We start from the raw sequence: 647 nt of genomic DNA on the forward strand, positions 1-647 counted from the left end.
CAGTGGAAGATTGTCAGAAACGATGGATACGCTTGAGGGATAGATTTTCAAAAGAGCGGAGGTTACGGGATGCAGAAACAAGAAGCGGTAGTGAAAATACTACAGGAAGAAAAGGATTTCCTTTATATGAAAATATGATGTTTCTTTCGGAACATATTCAGTCAAGAAAGTAAGTAATGTAGCTAAAAAATATAACAAGCATTCTTGAAAGTATACTGTTTTTGAACCTCAATGTTTTAGAACCTATACAAACTTGCAGTCCGCTAATAAACGACAACCGGTGATCAATGCACATGCAGCGTTGTCTTGCAATTCATCAAGTGCTCGAACAATCCAAAATCCTCGATCTTCAATATCATTATCATCTTCACTGTCACCATCAAACTCTGAAAGCAGGCCATTCTCTCCGGTATCATTAGCAAGCTCCCGAAATACCCCATCATCTCAAACATGTACTCGTCAACAATCATCAATTCCTCAAAATATTTCACTGTCAAGAAACTCTGACTTGCAGTCTGCTAATCAACAACAACCGGCGATCAATGCACACGCAGCGTTGTCTTGCATTTCGTCAAGTGCTCGAACAATCCAAAATCCTCAATCTTCAATATCACCTTCACTATCACCATCAAGCCCTGAAAACGTGC

General features: G+C 39.6%; 1 protein-coding gene across 1 annotated transcript; it reads left to right on the plus strand.

Moving 5' to 3' along the window:
- Nucleotides 1–108: 108 nt before the first annotated feature.
- On the plus strand, nt 109–575 carry LOC112451731 (the record flags this gene model as incomplete). The annotated part of the gene is made up of 2 exons (XM_025011553.1): nt 109–169; nt 241–575. Coding segments are annotated over exons 1-2 (370 nt in total), but the record flags the coding sequence as incomplete, so codon positions are not given.
- Between the last annotated feature and the right edge of the window lie 72 nt (nt 576–647).

This window comes from Temnothorax curvispinosus, unplaced genomic scaffold, assembly GCF_003070985.1.
Source record: "Temnothorax curvispinosus isolate PA1 unplaced genomic scaffold, ASM307098v1 QBEX01002481.1, whole genome shotgun sequence".
NCBI lineage: Eukaryota > Metazoa > Arthropoda > Insecta > Hymenoptera > Formicidae > Temnothorax > Temnothorax curvispinosus.